The sequence below is a fragment of the Diabrotica virgifera genome, chromosome 7 (assembly GCF_917563875.1).
Source record: "Diabrotica virgifera virgifera chromosome 7, PGI_DIABVI_V3a".
In the NCBI taxonomy this organism is placed as follows: domain Eukaryota; kingdom Metazoa; phylum Arthropoda; class Insecta; order Coleoptera; family Chrysomelidae; genus Diabrotica; species Diabrotica virgifera.
In genome coordinates, this window is record NC_065449.1 from 248,321,917 (window position 1) to 248,346,368 (window position 24,452).

General features: G+C 33.8%; 1 protein-coding gene across 1 annotated transcript; it reads right to left on the reverse strand.

Moving 5' to 3' along the window:
* Nucleotides 1–231: 231 nt before the first annotated feature.
* LOC114325232 (carboxypeptidase M-like) lies at nucleotides 232–20,602 on the reverse strand. The gene is made up of 7 exons (XM_050657120.1): nucleotides 20,327–20,602; nucleotides 12,215–12,354; nucleotides 10,883–11,213; nucleotides 10,085–10,252; nucleotides 7,334–7,452; nucleotides 2,188–2,367; nucleotides 232–567 (listed from the first exon to the last, which is right to left on the reverse strand). The coding sequence occupies exons 1-7, from the start codon at nucleotides 20,523–20,525 to the stop codon at nucleotides 232–234; spliced, it is 1,473 nt and encodes a 490-aa protein (XP_050513077.1). The 5' UTR covers nucleotides 20,526–20,602.
* Between the last annotated feature and the right edge of the window lie 3,850 nt (nucleotides 20,603–24,452).

The following is a 24,452-nucleotide window of genomic DNA, read 5'->3' on the forward strand; positions in this document are numbered from 1 at the left end:
TTACGTAAAAATAAGTAACTTTTATTCGAAACATTTTTTCAAATTATGGATAGATGGCGTTATAATCGAAAAAAACGATTGTTGGAAATGGAAAATTAAATTAAACAATGGCAAGCGCCCACTAAAATGGAAAACTTTGCTTAACTTTTTTTGGTTTTAGGACCTACTCTTCACAACCCAATAGGTCCCCAAAGCGCTCGAGTGACTGCACATTTAGCATACTTTGCTCCCCTACCAGAAGCATCCCGAACTGAATGCATTGGCATAAACGAAAAATAAGGCGCAAACTATCAGGTACAGGTTTTCCCGCACATAATTTCCTGTACATTTTTGACTACAATGTATGGATATCATCAGTTGTTGAGGTGTGTTTGAGATGTTGTTTGTCTGCGTCATCGTTTGAATTGCTTCTGTACTGGTAGTGGTCGGTTCAGTTGTTGAAACGGTAGTTGTAGAAATTGACGAGTTTAACATAAATATTGATAAATGTGTTAATTTGGGCAGATCTGTTTTATAATCTAGTACTGTGAAGTTTTGAATTTGAGGGTAGTAGCCATCAGCTTCCACCTAAAAAATACAAATGTTTTAGTTTTTGCTGTACAGCAATGCCTGAATACATGATTGCTTTATTATACATTAAATATAGAAGAATATAGAATAACTATATCTTCTAGTGTGATACTTTCCATATATGAAGATGGAGATGATGGAAAAAAGTGGAAATGGCAATAAAACCAGGAAAAATGACCCTTAAAAACTGAAATATAAACAATGGGAACCAAATACAAGACGGACAAGCCGATGAATAGGGACAAGAATTTGGTATCACAAATACAAAAACCAGTAAGAGTTAAAAAGGAAAACAAAAGATAGGATAGAGAATGTGGAGAAAAGAAAGATTAAATTGGAAATATGGAACGTGAGAAGTAATAAGGAAAAGGAGACAGGATTAGTTGAGGAAATGATAATCCATAAAATAAAAATACTGGGAATAACTGAAGCAAAGATAAAAGGAAAATGCTTAAAAAATACACAAAAGATGCTGGCTATTTTGGTCTGGAATAGACACAAGGGAGAGGTAAAGGGCAAACAGGAGTGGGATTAATAATCGCAGAAAATAGGTTAAAATATATTGTAGAAGAAAATTATGCCAACGAGAGAATACTAAGAGCATAGGCGCCCATACCCATGGGCAGGGGGGCCGTGGAACCCCCTAGCATTTCGGATGCTGTAAACTATATATTGTTATCCGTGTCCATAGTGTAAAAAATGTAATATACAAAATCTTCACGTCTGCCCCCCCTATGAAAATTTTCATATGGGCGCCCATGACTAAGAGGGAAAATAAAATTAATGAAAGATGAAACCTGGTCAGTAATAATAGTAGTAAAATTAGTAAGTGTGATTCTAATAATTTCAGAATCAAACTGTAATAAGACTAGAATCTTCTTCTTCTTTAGGTGCCGTGTCTGTATTCAGACGTTGGCCGTCATCATGTTTACAATTTCTTGAAATCTCTCTCTATCGGCTGCTGCGCGAAATAATTCTTCTACTGTGCAGCCACACCATTGTCTAATATTACGCAGCCACGAAAGTTTTTTTCGACCAATCCATCTCTTTCCCTCCACTTTTCCTTATATTATAAGGCGAAGCAGATGGTATTTAGGTCCTCTAATTATATGGCCGAAGTATTCTGTTTTTCTCCTCTTTATGATGCTTATGAGCAGACGTTCTGAATTCAGCATTTGAAGAACATCTTCATTGGAAGTGTGCGAAACCCACGATATCTTTAGGATTCGTCGATAGCACCACAATTCGAATGCTTCTATTTTGTTTAGCATTGTGGTTTTTAACGCCCATGTCTCACAACCATGCAATAGAATAGACGACACACAACATTTCAGCACCTTCTTTTGAATAGTCATCGACAGGTTTCTGTTACATAAAACTGGTTTCCAGGTCATAAAAGCCTTCCGTGATATTTCGATCCTAGTTATTATCTCTTCATCAGAGTCGCAATTTACATTTAACCAGCTGCCTAGGTTATAAGACTAGAATAACCTACTTAAAAAATAACTACTGTAACGGGTTTTAGAGAAACTGTTTCTTCTAAGTGTTGTCGAATATTAAGAAATTCTGTATACGAAAGAGCAAAAGACTATAAAATAAACAAAAATTACTACATACCTGAACTTGATAATCACCTGGCAGCAATATTCGCCAATATTCTCCAGTTTTTTTGTAATTCCTAAACTCCATATCTCTGCCAACAATTTTCATCGTTGCTTCTATTGGTTTTTTGGTATCTTGGTCCAGAACTTGTCCTGTTACTCCTCTATTCGCCTGCGTGACATACTGGAGTAAAGCCTAGAAATACAAAAGCACGTATTATGTAGTTTGAAGTATGTATTTCTACATATGTAAATATCTTTCAGTTTGAAGTATATATGTTACAGTTCAAGTTGATTATCCAGTTGGAGTTGACTCCAACTAGTTGGAGTCAACTCTAACGGCTGGTTTCAGTAAAAGTTGATTATGAATATAAAATGAAGATTTATATTCAACATTTACTAGTAAAAGTAGACTCCAACTAGGAAAAGTATACTCTTCCCAATGCCATTTAGTAAAAGTTGATTCTGATTCACACAAACAGCCGATTCTAGAAATTAAATGTTACTGAATATGTTCAAATTAGTCTAGGCTGTATCGTCGCCCCGTTAGGTAAATCGATAATTGTTTCACTTCGAGTAATTTTTTTAGATCATTTGGGTTATTCTGAGCAAAAAAAGGCATTTTGTGATTTTTCTCTAAAATTGATTGTTGTCGAGTTATACGCGATTTAAAATTTGAAAAATGCGAAAATAGCCATTTTCAAGGCTTAATAACTCGGTTAATATCCATTATTATGAAAGTCAGAAAGTGACCAAATCAAAGTTTATAGCTCCCTCTACAAGATCCAGCAGAAATTTTTTGTCACTATTTTATTACTAAGCTTTATCTATAATTATTAACAATGAGCGCTAAGTGCGTATTAGGTGGTCGTCAATGGTGAGTGCTAAAGAGATGCACCATTCCGGCCGTCCAATGGTGAATCTCACTCGCACTCACATTGACGGCCGCCTCAATACACGCTTAGCGCTCATTGTTGATAATTAAAAATAATATCTTATTAATGAAATAATGGCAAAAATTTCTTCAGGATCTTATAGAGGTAGCTTTAATCTTTGATTTTTTTTGGTTTCTGACTTCACTAAAATCATTCATTATTGTACTGATTTGCCCTCATTTTCGGCAGTCAAGTAACACATTGTTGTACCGTAAAATGGGGTGTAGTTGACCGTTTTTCAACTTCAACTAAAGATATTTTCTAGATAACGAAATAAAATGTATCATATATTTTTGCAAATTATGTGTATAAGTCTTAACTTTAATTTTAGTAGATAAAACAACGGGTATTTTAAAAAACCAAACTTGGAAAAAATAATTTGCTTCTTTGGTCAACTTCACCCCAAACGGGGTGAAGTTGACTGTCTATGGTTTTAGTTAATAAAAATTATTTTTAGTTAAATGGGAGGAAGATAAACAAACTAAAATGATTTTAAATTATAATAAACATTTTAATCAACTTTTTATTACATAAAGAAAGTTACTTATTTAAAATTATATGCAGAAAAGTCCAAAACAAAACACAGCTCGCCCCTTCGGCAAATTTTTGGCGCATTTAATACTTTTTTTATGTTACTTAGAGGAACATTGTCTTCGTCAAGAATATTAGGCCATATAACTTTTCCCAATTTTGAGAGTTTTAGGAAATTAACATTAGCTTCATCCTCTTTAATCGCTGAAATTTGTCCTACAAAATATTCCTCTTAGTTTGATATTCTATTACAACCCATAAATTTGCTTCTGTATTATTAATGTGAAAGTATTCTGTTTCCTCAGCAATATTACTTTGAATGTCTACAAATGCATGGTCTTCTTCTTATCCTTATGCTTATACACCCTTAGCCTTTAACAAATTTATTTCGATAAGTAGGTAATTATTTTTAAAAATATTTTACGCGTCAGCTCCCGTCCGCATTTCAAACTACATACGACTAAAGCAGCGTCGATTCAATGTAGGTTCTGCAAGTTTTGACCCGGCGGCGGTCAACTTCACCCCAAATTTAAGATTGTAACGAAACTTAAAAAATTCATTCAAAATTAGTAACTGGTATTTTTATCTACAGTTAATAATTCGTTGAAATATTACCAACTATTTTTAGTATAATGATTTTTATAACAAAGTTTAAGCATTTTCTTACAAATTAAGTTAATAATTTCGAGGCCGCGTTTTTGGTATATACAAGAAAAAAAACTCTTAATTTTTACATAAAATATGTTCAACATACATTTACAATGAACAGAATTAGCATAAAATTTACTAATATTAATAATAAAAAAAAAGAATGTGTGTGTACTTTGTACGCACGTAAGAAGTTATACTTCTATTATATGATTTAAACGAAATTAATATACTTTTTACTTGTATTTTATTTAAATATTAAACTAATTTATACTTACTACTTCTCAAACATTTTTATTAAAACAGTGCCAAAAATTAAAATAATAAAAGACTAAAACACACACAAACACATTAAAAATGCCACAAATGATTTCTGAACATTAATTGTCGGAAATTTTTTTAACTAAATACGTATTTTGTGAAAATAAAATTATATAATAAATATACTTACAATCCTAAAATGTATAAAAAAATAAAAGTTTTTAATGGGATTCGAACCAGCTATCAGCGCGGTTGGTATATTGGGGTTCATTCACCTTAAACGATTCGCCACGCAGGCAATGTGTCATTATGTGCGAAGATCGACTAACTAAACGGATTAAGCTTTTGATATTTTTGAATTAAATTAAATTATTTTGATTTTGAATTGAAATGATTTAGAATTGAAAAAATACAACAAAACATAGAGTAAGAAAACAATATATTAGGTGAACATTGATAGAAATTCTGATGGTAATCAAATTATGTAAATAAAAGTATTACATACTATGTATTTTGGTAGGTTCAAGTAGGTAGGTACCTATGATACATTTACAATTATTACGTACCTGTTGCTTTTAAAAACTATTTAAATGTTACTACAATTATAAACTTTTTTGTTTCTGTCCTCACAACAATAGAACTAATATATTATACATTTGTTTACCTTCATATTGAACAATTATTTATTATTGACAGATCATTTCAACACCCAATCAGAGCCCGTATAACGACTAATACCATACTGTCGGTGTGCGCATGCGCGCAGATCAATATAAATTCACCCTCCATCTCAATCGCGCCTAAAGAAATATAACTTCAAAAACAATAAGCATGTTGGAATCATTTTCGAACTTTTCAGTCAAATTCACCCCAGCGGTCAACTACACCCCATTTTACGGTATTGAAAGAAGAATGTTACTTTACCTGCCGCGATTATTAATCAAATTAACCGAGATTGAATGTAAGTGGTCAATGGCAGCAATCGATTATTTATTTGAGTGAAATTAAAATTTATTTATTTTAATTATTAAAAATATTGAACAAAATGTATCTTATTATTAATAAAATTTATGTCAAAAAGTAAAATTCTGTAGTGTTTCGCAATTATATTCATACAAAATAGATTGTCGCTTCAGACACACTTTAAACCCTTCATGTACTGCTATCTATATTTACAATTTTCACACAATAAAACCTTTACATACATAATATGAGATAGAGTAGATAAAAATTATTTTTGTGAATTTGGTTAACAAAAATTGGTTAAACAATTTTTCGACCGCGGTACCGCGTGACACCCTGTGTATTTGTTATAAGGATTGTTATACGGAAGTATTTCTTTGAATAAGTTTGTGCAAAAAATCGAATCAGAATAATTTATCTAACACGGGCGACGTTACAGACTATACTAATAAGTAGTTGAAACGGTCAAAACAAAGAAACTCACACTCATCAAAAATGCACTTAAGATTCTCGATCCAGATAATGCACTTAAATATCATCAAAAATGCACTTAAGATACTGAATCGATCCAGGAAGAGTCAACTCCAACTAGTAAAAGTTGATTTAAATTTTTAAAATCAACTTTTACTGCTCGTTTCAGTTGGAGTTGACTCCAACTAGTTGGAGTCAACTCTAACTGAGAATCAACTTGAACTGTAACATATACATATAGTTCAGTGATAGTAGATAATAAAAAATATGAAAATTTTTTTTAAGAAACGCTTTTCTTTGTTTACAAGTGACTAAAATTGAAAATATAAAAAAATCAACTAAAAAGCAAAAAATAATAAAACTTGAAAAAGTCTAACACATTCGTCAAAGAAAAGCGTGGCGCGTCTTCATCGAATAAACGGTTTTCGCCCCACGCTTTTCTTTAACGAATGTGTTAGATTTTTTCATTTTTTTTTTATTTTTTGATTTTTTGTTGGTTTTTTTATATTTGTAATTTTAGTCACTCGTAACTAAAAAAAGCGTTTCTTAAAAATTTTTTTTAAGAAACGTAAACAATTAACTCTCTCTTTCTCCCTCTTCAATGTCTCTACAGACCAAATAGTGCCTTGACCTCCTCCAAACATACATAGATAATCATTCGTCTTCTACCTTTGGTATGGAGGGAGGTGTGTCTAGACTTTGATTAATTTTCTCCATTCTTTTCTCTTCTTCGCCAATTGTGTTGTTCCTTGTCAAGATTTATCTCTCCCATGTCGCTGTTCCACTCTTTTATTGGTCTTATCGTTCTGTTTTTCCTATCGGTTTAGCCGCTCATACACTTTTCACTTGCCTGTTAATGTTCATCCGTGTTGTATAACCCAACCATGCTAATTTTTTCTCCTTCTCCTTTTCCTCTTCCTTTCAACATTTCTGAACTAACTTCATCGCTCCTAGGAGATTTACCAGTCTTTTTCTGACTAATGCTTCCTCTAGTTCTCTTCTGTATAGCTTGTGTTTCCTTAGCGTTTTTCTCTCATCGGCCAATTAAGTACGTAGTTTTCATTTTATTTCAGTTTGGCAACATTATGTGAAGACCAAGTCTTCTCAGATATTAACAGAACCGTAATTTGGTCCAGACAAATTAATATTTGTCTATATTAGAGAAATTGGTAGGAAGAAATATTCATGGCTCCGAACATTTATACCAAACATTGATACCACCACTTTTATGCGCATTCTGACCGAATTCCGTTTCTACTATACATTCACATCTCATCTCATCACATCTTGCAAAATATACGTAGTTTATAATAATAAAAGTTGTTTACACATTACCTAAGTTTGTTTACTTACATTTTTGTTATCTAACCAAATTCCCTCAAGTTCTCCGATATCGGGATATTTACAGCAGGAAATCTCAAATCGGACTTCCATACAGCCGCGAAATATATAATTATAATCGGTCATATCGGCTGGAACAATAAAGAAAAACCTATGTAAGTAATTATGCACTTTGATAAAGAAGACTTGGATGATAATGCGGCCATGTGCTACCGCGCGATATAAATTAACTGAGTGCAATTATACATTCAACTACTTAATATTCCCAATACTGACCTATGGATGTGAATCTTGGACCCTGAGAAATTCAGAAATAAGAAAGATAGACGCCACTGAAATGTTCTGTTGAAGATGAATGCTACGAATTCCTTGGACCACCCATAGAACAAATAATTCAATTTTAAGAGAGCTAAAAGTTAGCCAACGACTCTCTAGTAAAGTCCATCTCCAACAATTAAAATACTTTTGTCATGTTATGAGAGCAAACACAGAAAAGACTCATTATACAAGGAAAGGTGGAAGGCCGAAGATCACGAGGAAGATCAAATTACAGAAATATACAAAAGACCTATGCATGAGTTAAAAGAAATGACCAGAGATATTTATCTGCTGTAGAGATTAGAAACAGTCTTCAACACGTCAGTAACGTAAAAATGCTAGTGGACGGACCGTTAGAAGACAGTTAAATGAGGCTAATTTGAATGAACATCAAACAAAATGCTAATAATGAACATCATGAAGACAAGATTTATGAGAATATCCAAAACTCAAAGAAATAACGAGAATCTCCTCATAAACGGAACCATTGTCGAACGAGTAGACCAATATGCATATCTTGGAACAATAATCAACTCCACACATGATTACATCCAGGAGATTAAAATTAGAATAGAAAAGGCTAGAGCGAATTTTAACAAAATGAGAAAAGTGCTCTGCACAAGAGATCTAAAGCTAGAGCTAAGAGTAAGGTTGACTAGGTGCTATGTTTTCTCGACTCTGTTTTACGGAATGGAAGCTTGGACCTTGAATGCGGCATCAATGAAAAAACTGGAATCATTCGAGTTGTGGTATATAGAAGAATTCTGAAAATATCATGGACAGAACACGTCACAAACAAAGAGGTTCTGAGAAAGATGAATAAAGAAATGGAAGTTTTAAATACCATCAAAACAAGAAAATTGGAATATCTCGGACATATTATAGGTGGAGAGAGATACAACTTGCTCCAATTGATTATACAAAGAAAGATTCAAGGAAAAGAGAAGCATAGGAAGACGTAGAATATTGTGGTTGCGCAACCTGAGAGAATGGTACGGATGTACATCAAATGAACTTTTCAGAGCAGCCGTCTCCAAAATGCAAACAGCATCTTCCTCGTCACTTGTCCCAACTTTGACAGAATCGATTTTGTAGGTTCGAATTCCTCTTAAAACGACCCATAACTGTAACGATAAACTCCAATCATATAACAAAATTAATGCAGTGTAAAAACGCATAAGGGTGAGATGGCATACCTATGCCATCTAATCCACCTACTTACTACTCCATCTTAGGCAACATTGCAATCAGACCTTTTTTTAAACCCAATTTATCTTAAGCACATTTTTAAGATAAAAATCGATGCAGGCGTGATAGGCATAAGGTAAAAAAACATCACAAAATTTAAAAACTTAACTTAGGTGTAAAAACTCGCGAATTATAATGTGATACAAAAAAAGCAAATAAATATATTGTCCTACTTATTAAACATTCCAAAGGCTACTGCTGTCAAAATAAACTAACTGAAAACTGTCACACTAGGCACCAAATTTGAAATAGTTTAAGAAAAACGCGTGATATGCCATCTCAGCCAGTATGCCGTCTCAGGCATATCTCCCCTACGTTGACGTTCAGAATAGAAAAAAATGTCAACAAGCACCTCATCCCACAACAAGGAGGATTTAGAGTCAGCAAATCTTGCACCGGTCACTTCCTCGCACTAACAGAATAAACTGAAGAGGGCTTTGAAGAAAAAATTATAACAGGGGCTGCTTTCGACACTCTCAATGACCACCATCTGGGTACGGTCGTATATTCCTTACTGCAAAAACAGACGTTTTTTCGTTATGCTGGAGGGCAAAGTAAGTAGGTGGTGAGTTCAAAAGAACGGCCTCCCACAAGGAAGTGTTTTAGCACCAATGTTCTTCAATATTTTCTCTATGCTGACTATCTTGCAATATGTGCTCAAGGAAATAGCTTTGAAGAAGTGGAGGAGAAACTCGAAACTGACTTAAAAACAATGACATAGTACTATCTGCTGCAGAATTCTCTGAGACACAATCCCTCAAAACCCAAGTCTGCTCCTTCCACCTTCGCGCAAAGGAAGCCAAGCGAAAACTTCAAATTGCGTGAAATGGTAATATACTAGCTAGAACACACAGACCAACCCATATATCTTGGAGTAACTGGACCGGCCCCTCACCTACAGACAATATTGCATAAAAACGAGAGGGACAGTAACAACTAGGAACAGCTAACTCAGAATGCTAACGGGAAGTAAATGGGCGCATGTCCTGGCGTTTTAAGAACAACGGCACAGGCATTGTGTTTCTCAACTGCTGAATATGCGTGAAATTTATTGGGGTTGGAACAGAACAGGGACATATTATACTGCATGATTGCAATAATTATTTTGCTATAACACTGTATACTAAAATTTTGTTTCAAAATTCATTTGATATGAAAAAAAATATCACCACCAAATGACCAAAAAGAAGCTCTTACCATCGTGATTATGCCAGGCAGCTCCATTGATTATTCCTCCGTCAAAATGTAGACTGGACGAAGGGCAGGTTAACCCTTTATGCATTACTGGGTGGTTATTTGAGTATGTTTTAGCGAGAAATTGAAATACATCATCGTCTGGAGTTGGATTTACGAACCTTGTTTCATCTGCAATAAAAAAATCTAATTTGAAGACATCAGGTATAAAATGAAAAATATCCAATTAGTAAACAGAGCCAATTTGTCACACCCAATGGCCTACTATACGTATTTAAATTGCAAGGAGACGGATGATCATGTAAACCTCCAATCGCACGTATTACTGAGAATAGTCCTTTTAAGCAATATTGATTTAAATTATATGTTGTTATATAATTGATGTTGAAATCTTTTTTTTAAATCTAGAAAGAGTAGTCGCAAAGATTTAATACTAACAATAATACCATGCTGAAAGAGCATTAATGACTATTTCTAATTATATTTATATTTAGATTATATTTATATTTATAAAAATAACAAACCCAAGTTAAAAATCGAACATTTGGCCTGGCGTTTGTCGGTCAGTGACGTAGGCGTAGAAGAGAGAGAGACGCGCTTGTTCATGCGCGTGGCTTTATCTCTGGTTGTCGTAGTATCATGGATACCCCTGTAGTTTTCGCATACTCCCTGTCTCCCTTCTTATGAATGGGAAATACTATTGCTTCTCTCCATACCTCCGGCATTTTCTCTCGCTCTCAGATTTTCGTCAGCAGGCTACAGGTTACATTAAAATATCATTAGTACAGGTAAAAAACTTACTTTTGTTGCAATAGGGATAAATCGCTACCACAAAACTGCCGAAGAAGCTTCCCGATAGAATAAATTTGACATCTTCCATCCATTTCATCACGGCCAACGTTTCTGTTGCGTGTTCCAAAACTTCGTTGGTGTGGAAATAATCAGGGAAGTTGCTACTGATGATTATTTCGTCGTCTGAAACTCCCACACCAGGACATGATGAACAACCGTAACAGAAAAACTTGTTAGCTACGGCAAAACCGTCGGGATTGAGACTGGGTAGGATGTGGATTTTTGTGTTGTCTAGGAGCCATGTCACCATGTCGTTATCTCCGTATTCTTCTATCAAAAACTGAAAAATTATAAACAGTCGAAATTAGCTGTACCTATATAAAAATTAGATATTCTTTTATTTACGCAATATCCAATAGGTCTGGATCCTGCGTATGAAAAAAAAGTTGATTAATAGCAAGCTGAAAATTTGTTAATAGCTTAAGGGTGTCTAGTCGGACAAACTTTGATATATGGGAACACTGGAACAGGGGAAGTTTTATTTGTGGAACAGGTTAAAAATTTGGAACGGTCAGACCACGAAAACGGCACATGTATTTTGTCCGACAGAACAGACTTAAACTCTCCAAACAGAGATTAAACTCTCATGCAAAAATCAGACTGCTATTTATCACCTGTCATAATTCCTGTCATTTGACATATTCTACGTGTTCCACTCATTAATATGCCCATTTGGTGATAAATTGCAGTCTGATTTTTGCATGAGCGTTTAATCTCTGTTCGGAGAGTTTAAGTCTGTTCTGTCGGACAAAATACATGTGCCGTTTTCGTGGTCTGACCGTTCCAAATTTTTAACCTGTTCCACAATTAAAACTTTCCCTGTTCCAGTGTTCCCACATATCAAAGTTTGTCCGACTAGTCACCCTTAAACTATTAACAAATTTTCAGCTTGCTATTAATCAACTTTTTTTCCATACGCGGGATCCAGACTTACAAGTGCTATATTGTGCAATCCCTTTTATGATTATGTAGAAAAAATTCGAACCATACTTCTGTATTTTTTATCGTTCTATTTTTACTAAAAGGCGTTAATAGTCAATGATAAAAGCATCTTATTGCTTTGATTTAAATTAACTAATAATTCTAATTTTATGCTTCAAATTTTATTAGAAGATAATAATAATATCGTTAATTTTCCCCTTGTAACGTTTTCCTATAAAGTGTCCATTCTTTATAGTAACAAGACAAACTCTCTAGTCCTTAGTAACGATAATATCACGCGCTTTCTACGTATCCATTTTTGGTTCCCGATGTTGTACTTTAAAAATCGTTTAAACTCACCTCAATAAAATGTAAAAGAACTTCACGTCCCGCAGGTTCTGTACCATGAATATTTCCCACCAACTTCACATTTGGTACTCCCATGCGATCTTCTGGTGCCGCTGTCAGCTCCAAAACCCATATCGGAGAAGGTGGAATACCTGCAATAAAGAATAAAACTATTAAAAGGAAAGTAATTTTGGAAAACTTTGAAGGTTGCAGAAACAGAGGTTGCTCACCTACTCCATGGACAGGTCAAGTGAAGAAAGACAATAGCAATAGATATACTTTTATTCCCTTTATTAATTCTTCTAGTGCTTTCTTATTTATTATCTCTGAATTTACATTGAACAGATTAGGTGACAGGACATAGCCCTGTCTGACTTATACCTTAAGATGTATTTCTTCTGAAAAAACATTGTCCTCTTTTAGCATAGCTTTCTGATTATCATACAGAGCGCTAATGATCCTGATTACATATCTCTCATGTCTAAATTTTTGTTTTCAAGTAATTTGATAAGGCTGACCTTATCAAAAGCTGTGTTGTAACCAAGAAAACACACGTAAACTGGCTAATTAATATCCATGCACCTTTGCATAAGCACATTTAAAGCGAACAGGGCTTTTCTAGGCCCCAGTACATTTCAAATCCCTCACATGTCTTCTGTTAATTCCATTAGATTTCCGTTTAGTGGCTTTTCTTTGTGTTCCCTTTTAGTGGTGTCTTTTTTATATCTTATTTATTTATTTTTATTCATTGTGAGGAATAAGAAATGTGTTCCTAAAGTCTATATTTTTTTCTCTCCATTTAACTTCGTGTCCATTTTCTTTTCTGTGTTAGTTTCCCTTTGATTTATTTGTATTTTCACTATTTTTGTCTATTTCTCTTTAAATTTTCTCGCTTGTTTCCTAATTTCTCTTTAATTTTTTTTTCTATTTAGTAGTTACGTCGTTGATGATGTAAATTTACTCATTTTCTTTTCCCTTCAATATGCTTTTGTTCAGCTATTATAGATATTAGGATGAGAAATTTTTAATAGATCGGTCATATGTTTAGGAAACCAATCAACAAAGAAAGCTAAGAAATAAAAACCTAAAACGTACAGTAAAGCTTAACATTTACAAGGCTTTAATAAGACAGGTTTTGGGGCAGATATGTGAAGCTGAAACATAACTTTATCCCAAAACGTAAAGAGGCTACGTTGTATTTTTGAGAGAAAAATACTTTGAATCATTTTTGGAGCCTTACATGAAAATGTTCTATGGAGTGATATTCCAAAGTTTGAATTATAGGTACCAGCTATACACAGATCCAGATGTTGTGAAATTTATTAAGGTGCTGAGACTAAGATGGTCCAGACATATTGCTAGTAGGTATGTTAGACAATGAGTACACGAAGAGATCGCAATCCCCAAACCAGGATCCAGAAGAAGAATGAAGGATGATCACGTAGAAGAAGGGTTGATGATCTGGAAGAAGACTTTAAGATTCTAAGGGTCAGAAGATGGAGGGAAGTTCCTAGAAATCAATAGACCAGCTAGTTCTATTTATTTGTACTACATTTTAACATAGGCACGATTTATACATTTATACACAAGTGATCATCATTCAAGGCTTTAATGCCACCTTGTAGGTCAAGGTCATACATGGAAATTTACAATGTTAAGGTAAAACAGAATGATTTAGTACAATTTTTATACAAGTTTAAATTAACAAATTAACATAATACAATGACAAAATGTGTTCACGATAAAAAACAATCGGTCATTTATATTATCATATTTATATTAGAATTAATTAAGAGCTAAAAGTCCAGTACCTACTAAATGGTTTAGATTTGATAATTTATCGCTTATCGAACTTTGGTTGATAAAAGCTTAACAACAAAAACGTAAATAGATTTTTGTAGATTACAAACAAATGAAAATTTCGATCACTAATTTTGTCATTAAATAAATAAATATTTAATTGGCCTAGTTGTCGAGGTACTTTATGTAAATAAATAAAAAATAAATGTACGATGAAAGAAGACAAAAGATTTAACGTTAGTCGGACAAGAAAAATATCACACTTAAGAATACTGCATTTAATATAAATGTTGGTCCAAAGCACAACGGAATAGAAAAAGATGCTGACTATTTAAAAGTTAATCGTGACTGACCTTATAGATTCGTGTTTCATGTCACATTGAATGTGTCAGTTCCTCCATATAGTGTCCTAAAGCATTCTACTGATCTATTCTATTATAGTATAAGTCCTAGGTACTTTATTTCCATTATTTGTTCAATGCTAACTCTATCGACTTCAAGTTTACATCTTATTGATTCTTTACTTATTACCTATCTATTACCTACTACAGTCGAACCCGCTTATTAGAATACTGTCTTAAGGAATATCCCGGTTAATAGAATATAATTTGAGGTCCCGAAACGTTTCTAGTAGCCACCAATGATCGGTTATTAGAATATCCCGGTTACAGGAATACTTTTGATTTGCACGAAGGCTATTCCAATAAACGGGTTCGACTGTATTATCCTTGTTTTCTGAGTGAAGCCGTCATATTAAATTCTTTTGCTTTTGTATTATATCTGTGAATTAGTCTTTGAAGGCTATCTGCATCTTGGGCGATCAATATTGCAGTGGTGGCTCGCACCACTTTAAGAAGGTAGTGCCAGAACTCGGGCAGTCGCCAAAATTTTTAGTGACGGATTCACGGTATTGTCAAAAAAGGTATACTTACAACAAAAACTGAAAAAATATATGCGCGGATACTTTTATCTTATGTTTATTGATCTGAGGTGCCAAGCAATTGTCCAACATTGATAAAAAACAGTTCCGTAAATTAATTAATAATAAAAACCTTTTAACCTACCACCAGCATTTACTGCTGATAGTGCTTGAAGTTTGTTATTAAGATTTAGTCTCTATTTACCAATTTATAAAAATAATACTATTTCATTATTCACACACATGCACAAATTTTTGTAATGTCACTTTTAAAGTTTACGATATATGAAGTCCATTCTTCTATTTTTTGGTTGCAAAGTTTTTAATGCCTTTATTATTAAAATTATCAATACAATTTACAAAATGCTTTTCTGCAGATAGCATACCTAAAGCACTATGTTTTAACATCGAAAAACAGCGTTCTGCTTCAGATGTTGATATAGGAATGGTAACTAAAATACTTAAAAGTTTAATAGTTTCTTCAAATGTGCTTTTTAAGCCTTCCCTCTACTCTACAATAAAACCGATAGCGAAACAGCCCCAGAGGTAGTACTTAATTCGTCTCGCCAATACAGTACACACATCTAATTCAGTTTTAAATCGAGTTTTGTTTAAAAATTAAAATTGTCTCCATGTTTCATTAAGAAATGGTTCGGAGAACTGATGCTTATAAGCAGCAAACTTTCTCCGACATAAATAAATTAGAAGCAACTAAATGTCCGGAGAAGACCTTGAATAATATGAACCTTTAAGTCGTTGTCTAATTCGGCACTAAAATTGACCAGCTCCTTAAATATGCCTCTATTTTCTGAATTTTCTTTTTCGTCGTGACCTCTTAAAGCTAACTCGAAAGCTCCACAAAACCTTATAACATTTGTAGTTTTTTTAAAATATTTAAAAAAAAATATTCTTAAAAATTTAAATTTCTTAAAAAATTTTTTAAGATACTAATCTTCATTGTCAATTAATAAATTAAACTTAAGAAATAATCAAAATATTATTTATACTACACACTACACCCACGATCATGATGCTCTAAAAGTTTAATTATAAATACAAAACTTTTTAACAGAAAATATACATAATAAAAGCGACAAACCAGCACGTAAAGAAACTCAACCTCGTGCCCGGCACAAAGATTCACATTTATATACAGTGAGCACGTAAAGGTTGGAATAAATTCATTTTCTCGAGAATGGACGATTTTGGAAAAAAATCCTTAAACGGGTCGATTTTTATTTTTAAATTACGACTTTTTGGCATATACATCATACTAGTGACGTCACACTTCTGGGCGTGATGACGTCATCGATGATTTTTTTTTAAATAGGAATAGGGGGCGTGTGATAGCTCATTTGAAAGGTAATTTAATTCTTTATTCAGTAATATAAACATTTACATAATTATTTATACAGGGTGTCAAAAAAATGCATGTAATTTATTTAGTCCAAAATACATTTTACTGCTCTCAGAAAACAGAAAAAATGTTTGAAAAATAATCATTGCTTTTTGCTTAAATTAAATATTCAAACTGTCAAGACGAAGGTGGGTGGCGGCTTTAATACTGAATTTAAGCAAAAAACAATATTTATTTGTCAAATAAACATTATTTCTTGTTTTCTGATAGCAGTCAAACGTATTTTGAGTTAAATAAATTACACACACTCTTCTTTTTATGTCAATAAATTTAATTAAAAAAATTTTTTTGGACACCCTGTATAAATATTTATGTTAATGTTTATAGTACTGAATAGAGAATTCAATTACCTTTCAAATGAACTATAACACGACCCCTATTCTCATTTAAAAAAATTATAGATGACGTCATCACGCCCAGATGGGTGACGTCACTAGTATGATACATATGCCAAAAAGTCGCAATTTAAAAATAAAGATATACCTGTTTCGGGATTTTTTTCCAAAATCGTCCATTCTCGAGATAATGAATTTATTCCAACCTTTACGTGCTCACTGTATATAAATATGTACTAATAGTCCAATATAGCTCTTTCTGTGTCACTTAAATAGAATGCTCGTAACTTTTTCTCTCTTTTAGTCGTGTCAGTACTGACTTTGGCACAAAGGAGAGATTCTCCTGTCGAATAATCTCCGCTGTGGCAGGGATTGTATTACGCCCATAGTTGCCATATTTTATATAATTTATGAAGATCAAGAGAAATACACACAAAAAAATTAATAGGAATTAAAAAGTTTTAAAGATAAAAAATATGTTTCTGCATAGTTAGCGAGGTAGTGCCATGGCTCTATGGCACTACCTCACGGTCGCCACTGCAATATTACATGGTCTGCGTAACAGAGAATTTTAATTTTATTGTTGACCATTCTGTGTTCTCTTCCTTTATTGACGCTCTTTACGACTTCACGATGGTTTTTATGATTAGATTGAATAGCATATAGCTTAGTGAATCCCTCTGTTTTATTCCATTGCTTGTATCTATAGGTTCTAGAACTTGTCCATCTATACCGATTTCCATCTTGTTGTTTTGATAGATGTTTTCAATTATTTTTATAATATCTAGCGAGATCTCCTTACAAGAGATGTATTACATCTTTAAGTCTTACTATTGCATTTGTAATCTGTTTTAAAAAACTTTACTGCTCACCTGTTAAGTTTTTGAGCTGATTTTTTCGTTCTTTCAAAATTATTTTACTTTTAACTTTCAGGGTAGTATTTAGCAAATTGACACCTCTGTGGTTTTCTGATGCACAGAAATATTCCACGAGAGCAAAGTATTCCGTCACCATTATCAATGAAAGACTAAAATCAATTCTCTTACCACAAATTTCCCAAGAACAACGCAGATTCGTCCAAGGTAGGGGAACAAGAGAACACATTCTTAATATTCGTCAAATTATAGAAAAATATATACATGAGCGTTTATTGTAAAACAAATTTGTGCTTTGTTGATTATTCCAAGACCTTCAATAACCTAAAATGGGATACAATGTGGCATATACTTAGAGAAATGAGTACGCTAGAATATCTATTCTGTTCGGAAATGTTGAAATGTGGAGTTCGGCAGGGATGTATAATATAGCCGTTATATTCAATATACAGTGAACATATTACGCGTTAAGTTTTCAGAAATGGCAAGGTGAATCAAGTATAGAAGGCAGAAAAATTAAAATCGTGATATGCTGATGGACCTGGAATGGATGGAACTGGAACAAATTATGAATAAGCTGGACATGGTGAGTATGGAATTTAGTTTTGCAAATAAATACACAAAAAACCAAAATAATGATAGGTAGGCTCCGACATCTCTAACAGGGGAGAGTCCTAAGATGAACTCAGTGGACGCATCACAATGACCAGAACACTGGCGTTAAAAAAAGAATGTGTGTGTACTCTTTACGCACGTAAGAAGTTATACTTCTATTATATGATTTCAGCGAAATAAAATATTTTTAACAATTTATTTTTATTTTATTAAATATTAAACTGAGTTTAAAGACGGCGGCAGATATGCGGTATTTGCCAAATACCGAACAAATGCTTGCTATTTGCCTATTAGTGTGGAGGAGTTGCTTGCTATTTGGCATTGACCAATTTTAGTGCTTGTCGAATATTTGTCGTGTTCCCGTACGTTGTCGGTCTTTTCAACACTTTAAAGTAAACAAATATTCGCCTTGGTGAATGTCGAATATGTGGTGCAAGGTGCTTGCCGTTTAACTAACACTTTCATGAGCACTCAAATATTTGATATTTAGCAAGCACTTGTTCAGTAATTGCCAAATGTCGCATATCTGGCGCCGCCTTAATAGTAACTTACCACTTTCCAAAAATCCAAAAATAAAAAAAAATACAGCAATTGTCCGCATTTGAACCCGGGACCTCTCGATTCGTAGTCGAATGCTGTACGAACGAGGCTACGAAGGCATTGTTTTGACGGTTTCTCGGACATTATGACAAACCACGGTAACAAATTGACGAAGTGAAGTATTAAATAAAAATGTTTTAATAATACGTATTACCTTACTCCCGAGGAAGACAAATCCAAAGACACAAAAATTTTAATAAATATATTTACTAAAAACACTAATATATTTTTTCTACACCTTTTTTGGACTGACACATATAACTTAAAAGATTTAGGAACGAACAACATACTGTCTCTGTGCGCATGCGCGCAGAATAATAAAAATTCACTCCCTATCGCGCCTAAAGAAGTATAACTTCAAAAACACAAAATTGTCTACGTCTTGTTTGAGCAATAATATTTCTTATCGTCACCTACGCTTCGGTAACTTGGATCATCAATCATCACAAAAGCAGATTCAAAGGGTAAAATGCCATTTAAAATGCGGGTCTACCGTAGAATGTTGCGCATACCATGGGCGGCATATCGCACAAACAATTCAATACCAGAAGAATTTAACATAAAATCTAAACTCATCACAATTATCAATAAAAATATACTAAGATATTTTGGACATATAACTAGAAGAACAGACAAAATATCTAGATAAAGGTCTCCACTACGATGATCGGACCAAATAAAGAACATGACTGGTTACTCATTTTCCGAAGCAAAACACAGAAGAGAAAGATGATTGGAGAGAAAAGTCAAACAAATGAAAATTCTCCTTACGAAGAAGAAAAAATAGATTTTTGAGATATCAGAAAAAGCTACCCCCATAACGTATCTTTATTGAAATATTGAAGGCAAAACACAATAATTTGCATTTTTAATTTAGTTTTATATCGTAGTGGATTTGACTTAGCCTAGTTTTCTTAGTAGCTAGTTATCTGCTAGAACCAATTACGTAGGAATAGGAAATTGAAATAAAATGATTGATAAGTCCCAGACGTGACATTGGACGTATCAGGTAAATAAACAGTTATTTCTTACAGATTACATATTATAAAAATCTGCAATGCCACTATTTGAAACACAAATATATTATGTATATTCAATTACATCTTGTTTTGCATACCTTAATTTTGGGAATAAAAACAGTTAAAATAAAAATTTGGGCAATTTGAGGCAAGAAAGGTCAGAAAAGATATTATTATAATATTGCTAATATTACTAGTAACAACGGTTTAAAATACAAAGTACGGGCATGGTACGGGCGTGTAATGCGGATGAATGATAAACGATGACCAAAACAGGTCTTAAACTATGTTCCATGGAATAGAAGAAGAAGAGGAAGACTATCATTAGAATGGAGAGAAGAAATCAGAAGAATAATGAGAGATAGAGCCATAAATGAGGAAGAATGGATCGAAAACCTGTAGATCGAAATGCAGGTGAACCTAAGTCAGGCTATAGGACCCCTGAAGATATTACAAAGTTCTAGTGAATTTCAATTTTAAGCAGTACATTAGCAGTTTACCTACTAGCTCAATAATGATTTTTGTTTTGCAAATATAAACTTACCACTTTTGGGCCTTCCTGAAGTATTCCCTATACTGTACAAATTTTTCCTTAACCGAAAACCGTTACCACCAAAAGAAAACCTTTGTAGTATACTCCTTAACTCTTCGTTGGAGTGATAATTAAAGTCCAAGGGATCCGCAACAACGAGCGAACACGAGATAAAAACCAAAACCGATAACTTTAAGAAAAATGCTACCATATTTGAAATCTTGTATGTACCAAACACTAATTAATCACTTGCGGTAAGTCATTTACTAACGCTGATAACGAATGTTTGATTCGATGTTTTTTGATATATTTCCCTCCCCCACGCGGTGTTACACCTGCGTGTTAAGAAACTTGTGATTTGGTTCGTTATCGGGTTATATATTTATAAGAAATTGTTTTATTTGCAATGATTCAATTATTTCTACAAGCTAATTAACTAAAAATGATATAAGAGTGTAAAACTATGAGGGTTATTCGATAACTACGCATCTGCTCCCTCAACAGACTATTGTCGCTTTTTTTCAAAAATGCCCATTCTGTTTACTGATTTTTAAGTTAATATCTAAGTTCCAAGCGATTATTTCCATACAAGCAATTTTTTTTTGCTTGGATGGTGGAAACCCCGGACAAACAAGTGAAGCCGGGGAAGACTACGGCCGTAAATACGATGTTGGGGGCCCCGGGGCAGACGTGATCTGGGGGCCCCCTACCGAGGCGTCTATGGTTTACTCCCCGGTGGAAGAGGGAATGGAAAAACGTTTGATATTTAACCCCTTGAAAACGCATTTTAATGCATTCCATGACTGAAGTTTCTTGTACCTATATATCAGAGGTGGCCAAGATCCTTGATAGTCCGAGCCACTTTCCAAAATTTGAAATTTTTCGCGAGCCGCAATTAAACAATTATTTAAAAAGTGTAAAAAAGGTATTAAATTTTTCTCTCAGTGTTTGGATTTCACGAATTTTACAGTGAAACAAAATAGTTCACATCGTCGCGGACGTTTCAAATATGCAAATAATTCTACAAGCAGCCTTTACTAATTCAGGATTCTTCGATTCTTCATCATCGTTCCAGCTTTTTATGGGACGGCCTACTGATCTTCTACCGTCTCTCAAAAAACACTGTCTTAAGATTATGTCCTCTGATCTTACCACATGACCTGCTCATCTTATCTTAGCTTTTATAATATGTCTGACGATTATTTTAGTACATACACAATCACCAATTCAGCATTGCGGCGCCTTCTCCACTTTCCTGTCAATTCATCTCTTTAATGGCAAAATATCATTCAGGAATGAGAACTTTCTTTTCAAATACCAGCAATTCATTTATATCCTGCTTATGTTTTATTTCCACATGTAACAATTGGACGAATAATTGGCCATGTACAGTCTTAATTTAGATTGTCTTTTTAGCAGCTTTTTGATCTTAATAGCAGATCGTAATAATGATGATAGGGAGTAGTATAATGCTCTATTACACGCGGCTATCCTTGCTGATACCTCTTTTTACTTGTGGTTGTCATCTTTGATGATATTTGAACTCTTGCATTACTTCGAAGTTATGGTAATTAATAGTTATGTTATGCCTAAGTCTTGGTCTTGGATTATTGGCTACTAGCATTATTTCGTCTTCTCTTTATTTATTCGAAAGCTCAAACTACCTGTTTCTTCCTCGAGTTGTGAAAACACACCTCTCACGTCTCTTGTAGAATGAGCGACTACACGTAGATCATCAGCAATAGTTTTGATCCTCGATTCGCAAATCCTCCTGTCAGCTCAGATGATATTTTACTTATTACAAATTCTAATACCAACTTGAATAGCAACAGTGATAAGGGGTCTCCTTGTCGTGTCAGTCCTGCGATGTTACACTTAGTCTTTTATATTTGTTAGCAGTAATTTAAGACATTTTGAAACACAAAAATTAAAAGAATTGCCCCCCGGTCCCCATTGCCCGGTCCCCCTCTTCCAACGGCATTTAGGTTTTATTACGCTGAAATAACTAATTTCCTAAGTAACAATTTAAATTTTTATGTTAAGGTCTCGGGGGCCTCAGCTTAGTTCAGGCCTCAGGGGCCCCTGTTCTGTCCCAATTGCATTTTAGTCGAAAAGACTAATTTCCACAGTGAAAAATTAAAACTATATGTTGAGATCTGGTGTGCCCCTGTAAGGTTTTTTCAAATTGTGTCATTTGAAAATATTTCGTTGAGATCGGGTTTTAAAATACATATTATTATTTTCCACGTTAAAATCTATGCACGGCCAACCAAACGGGAGCCCCTTTTAGCTGGGGAGACAGTTACGGCTCTGGGTAAGACCCTCAACGCGATGAACCGACGACCTCATAAGAATTGTGACCAATTAGGTCACAGGCCCTGGAAGAGGCCTATGTTGAACAATGAACAAATCAGGGCTGATTGATATCGATGATGATTATAATGATATAAGTTCCACATCCATAGCACACTAAAGGTCGGATTATGGTCTTGTAGATTCATAGCAAAAGGAAAGAATAATTTGGACGAACGAGTGTGAACGGTCAACGAATGGAAAAATTAAAAACATATACCTACCTTGGTCGAAACGTCAATAACAATTGGGTAAAAATCAAACTAGGATACAGAAAGCATTTCTGCATTTCAAAAGATGGCTGATCTATTCAATGGTCATGATTTATCAATACCCATAAAATCAGGTTATATCGTACCTATAATATTGAACGGAGTTTAGTCATAGACGCAATTGAGTCATAGCAAGAAAATTAATGCTTTCAAAATGTGGCTTTATCGTAGAATCCTTAAGATATCTCATACAGCCAAATATATAGATTTCTGCCACTAATTTTGCAGGGAAAATTAGGAGGAAAAGAAAGTCCAGGAAGGCGAAGGATTTCCTGGATGAAAAATCTACGTAGGTACATTGTTCAACACAAGAACCACAAATCTTTTCAGAGCAGCAGTGTACAAATTACAAATTGTCATGATGATCGCCAACATCGGGAATGATAGGCACAAGAAGAAGAAGATTCATATCTACAAGATTATAATAACAGATATAACAATATAACAATAACAGATTTTCAAACAGTTAAAGAACGAATTTTTAGGATAGGAATAAAGACTCACTTCTTCAATTTATCCATGATAAACGTTCAGTGCCCAACGAATGAACAAGATGAGGACATCAAAATAGGTTTTTGCCAATTCAATTACTATTCATAGAACAAACATATGGACATGAATGAAAACACAACATCTTATTGACTTTGCAACTAGTAAAAACATGGTCATCAGTTCTACCCTATTTCTCCACAAAACCTACATACAGACATCTGGAAATCTCCTGGAGGAGATGTTATGAACCAAATGGACCACGTATCGGTAAAAAAGCGATCAGCAACAAACATCTTGGACGTAACAAGTAGACGAGGAGCAAGATTCAGCTTACACTACTTACTAATTCAGGCACACTTCAGATGTAGGATCCGTAGACAGGTAAAGAAAAATCAACCAATAAAAGAAAAAATTATAGATCTAGGAAAACTAAAAGGACTCGATCCTCAAAAGAGGTTTAAAGAAGAAATAAAGAGAAAGCTGATTGAATATAAAGGAAATGAAGAGACAATACTAGAATGCCAGTGGGGCCTAATAAGAAGATACTTTTATTTTCAGACACATTGGAACCTTTGATCTAAAAATATCCCTCATCTTTCCAAATGCAGACCAAGTTAGGTTTACTCTTCTCTTCAGCTCGATTGTTCCGTTGTTTCGATTTATTCTGATATGATATACTTATTGGGACCGTACAAGTTCGGAAAAGCGACACCTGGTTTCATAGCTCGGAAACTTTTTTCGCACTTTTAATTATATTGGCCAATCATATTGGTCCTGACTGCTGGATCATGGTTAAAGCCGTAGCCCAAAAAAAATTTTAAGAAGAAAAAGTAAGATTTAGGTTATGTTATTAAAAGGTAAACAATTCTATGTAGTAAATAAATTTAATTATTAAAATGCAGTACTGCAAGCAAAATACAATTAATTAAATAATACTTTTATATACACTGTGTCCGTAAAGTATGGAACAAATTCTTTTTTAGCTAAACAGAGCATTTTAAGAAATAATTCTGAAACACTTG

Bases quoted from the DNA above. Each gene is read 5' to 3' on its own strand.
- LOC114325232 (XM_050657120.1), bottom strand. From the start codon at position 20,525: ATGGTAGCATTTTTCTTAAAGTTATCGGTTTTGGTTTTTATCTCGTGT. The intron at 11,214-12,214 runs GTGAGTTTAAAC...ATAATTTTTCAG, and splicing joins TTCTTTTACATTTTATTGAG to TTTTTGATAGAAGAATACGG. The intron at 2,368-7,333 runs GTAAGTAAACAA...TTGTATTTCTAG, and splicing joins TTTGGTTAGATAACAAAAAT to GCTTTACTCCAGTATGTCAC.